Below are 2,957 nucleotides of genomic sequence, written 5' to 3' on the forward strand. Positions count from 1 at the left end.
TTCTAATAACATAGAATAAGTACATAGGCAAAATGAACATGACTCAAAGAAATGAAAAGCTTACAAATGTTATTTGGTATTTTTTCTTAAGTTTTATAAACATATGTAATGATGGAAAACAGAAAAATGAATAAGGATAAAACAAAATTTATCTAGGTATCAAAACTGACCTAGTTGATAATTCAACAGCACTGTACATAAGGGGAGAATGCACAACCTTTTTCAGTTATATGGAACCATACAATAATTTTAGGAGATATACCTCACTGTAATCATGAATTCAACAAGAGGACTTAGAGTTGTCACTTAAAGATATGAGCCTTATGGACAAACATTTCTAGGGCCTGTTTTATATCTCTGTTCCTCAGACTATATATAAAGGGGTTCAACATGGGAGTAACTATTGTATACATTACAGAAGCAATTATGTCTTTGTCAATCGAATTCCCCAATGAGGAGAAAAAATAAACACCTGCAATTGTTCCATAGTATAAAGATACCACAAAAAGATGTGAGCCACAGGTAGAAAAAACTTTAAAAACACTCTTAGTGGAGGGAATCCTCAGAACTGTGGTTCCTATACGAATATAAGAACCTAAAATAGTACCCAAAGGTAGAATGAAAAGTATCCCTCCCTCAGTGAAGATGACCATCTCATTGAGTGAGGTGTCTGAGCAGCTCAATTTCAGGAGAGCAGTGAGGTCACAGAAAAAGTTAGGGATGGTATTGTGGGTACAGAAGGACACTTGGATCAAGAGGAGTGTGTGCAATAGAGCATGGGCACAACAGAAGAACCAGGAACAAGCAACTAATAAGATACACATTTCCTGCCTCATGCTGATGGTGTAGTGGAGTGGTTGGCAGATGGCCACATACCTGTCATATGCCATTACAGCAAGAAGAAAATTGTCAAGACAGCCAAACATTACAAAAAGATACATCTGGGAAATGCACCCTGCATAAGATATAGACTGTTTTCTCATATGCATGTTCATGAGCATCTTGGGAACTATAACAGATGAAAGGGTAATGTCAGAGAAAGCCAAGTGGCTGAGGAAGAAGTACATGGGGGTGTGTAAGTGAGATTCCAGCCTAATGAGCAGGATGATGAGCAGATTCCCCAGCACTGTGGTCAGGTACATGATCAGGAACAGGGTGAAGAAAATCTCCTGTTCTGGTTGGATGGAGATCCCCAGAAGGAGGAACTCGAACACACTGGTCTGGTTCTTCAAATTCATATTGCTCTTGTCACTACTGGAAATTGTTGAAAATAAAAAGTATAAATCTTGATGTCAGAACATTATGTCAGTGTATTTTTAATGTAATGGTTCATATTTTAGCTATGCCTCTGTTATTTTCTCATAATTTTTGATGCATGAATCAGTCTTTCCCACTGAAGCTTCAGTGATACACCAGTCACATTATTCAAGTATATTTCCAAAGAAATAAGAATATTTCCAGAAATATCAGATAATGTTTATTCTTTATTCAACAAATATGTATTTAAAATTGGCTCTGAGGTCTTCCTGTGGTGTGGCCAACAGATTCAAAGGAGGTCTCGAAACTTTACATCAGGCTCTACCTGACGCTGTTGACTGGCTACGGAAGAAGGGCAAACGCTAGAAGAAGAAGAAGCAGTGGCCTCACATCAATTCCTTGAAAAATAGTTAAATCAATGAAAATTCACCAAATTACAACTGGGATTTTTAAATAAACTCACTTAGCCACACATGGCTGCAGGCACATGTGGTCAGTGGATAGAAAAGTGGTACTATCTGTGTACTCAGGGTCATCAGGAGATTGACCTACCCACAAAGACTCACCAGTACTTAAGGAAAAACCTGACCAAGACCTAAAGCTATGTGAACTGCTCAGGTTCTGGTATCTGGCTAGGAAAATAACTCTTACTTGATATTCAAGCACTCAGGAGAAAGCAATTCTCTTCTTCTACTTCCCAGAGGCTGGAACCAAGGCAATGAAACTATAATGCATAACATGCACAAAACCAGATGGTGACACATGATAGAACCTTCCTTTGCCACCCACATGGCACTTTACATAAAACAGAGAAACATAACACTGTAGCCAAAGTGCCACTTGATGACTCCACAACAGAAGTCATGATAAATGCATAAGCTTAGAAGTTTAGTGATATATGAAATTATAATTGATCAAACAGAAACAGATCTATAAAAACTGAGAGACTGAATTCATAAAACTTACTATGAAGACAACTCAAGAAACTAAGCTCAATATATAGACACAAATTCAAGAATTCAGAAATCATTTCACCAAAGAATTACAAAACAGAAAAAAAAAACTTTTAACAAAGCTACAGGGTGTGAAGAATACTTTTAATGGAGTTCAGTTTCAGGTACCAGGCTTTGGAAATATACTAAATCAGATTAAGGATATCAACACTAGAAGACTCAACAAATCACGCTGTGTGTTTATACCCAAAATAGATAAAAATTAAGAAAGACTGTTGTAGACATTATAAGTCAGACACAATACTCATGATAAACATAAAAAATATAGCTCAGAAACAAATAGAAAATGCATATACAGTAGGCAGGCCCATTATGGAAAACTATACACACAAAGGATATCCACTATCACCACTATTATTCAATTTAGTCCTCAAAGTCTTTAGAAAATGTCTGTGAAACTTTATAGGATCTTCATATCAAAGATTAATGTGGAGACTCAACACCTTGGGCATGAGAAATAAAAACAAGAGTAAATAAATGGCACTATATCAAATTAAAAACTTTCTAGAGGCCAGGTGGTGGTACACCTTCTTGAGCATACACATTACAATGCACACAGACCAAGGTTTAACCCCTGGTCCCCAACTGCAGGAGGAAAACTTTGTGAATGATGGAGGAGTGCTGCAGGTGTCTCTCTGTTTCCCTCTCCATGTCCCCCTCACCTCTCAATTTTTGACTGTTTATATC

At 37.1% G+C, this 2,957-nt stretch overlaps 1 protein-coding gene across 1 annotated transcript; it reads right to left on the reverse strand.

The window, feature by feature from the left end:
- Positions 1-302: 302 nt before the first annotated feature.
- On the reverse strand, positions 303-1,238 carry LOC103129004 (olfactory receptor 1J4-like). The gene has a single exon (XM_007539948.1). The coding sequence runs from the start codon at positions 1,236-1,238 to the stop codon at positions 303-305; it is 936 nt and encodes a 311-aa protein (XP_007540010.1).
- Between the last annotated feature and the right edge of the window lie 1,719 nt (positions 1,239-2,957).

The sequence above is a fragment of the Erinaceus europaeus genome, chromosome 10, assembly GCF_950295315.1.
Source record: "Erinaceus europaeus chromosome 10, mEriEur2.1, whole genome shotgun sequence".
In the NCBI taxonomy this organism is placed as follows: Eukaryota; Metazoa; Chordata; class Mammalia; order Eulipotyphla; family Erinaceidae; genus Erinaceus; species Erinaceus europaeus.

What these genes read in the sequence shown, in the direction of transcription:
- LOC103129004 (XM_007539948.1), bottom strand. Translation starts at nt 1,238, where the DNA reads ATGAATTTGAAGAACCAGACCAGTGTGTTCGAGTTCCTCCTTCTGGGG.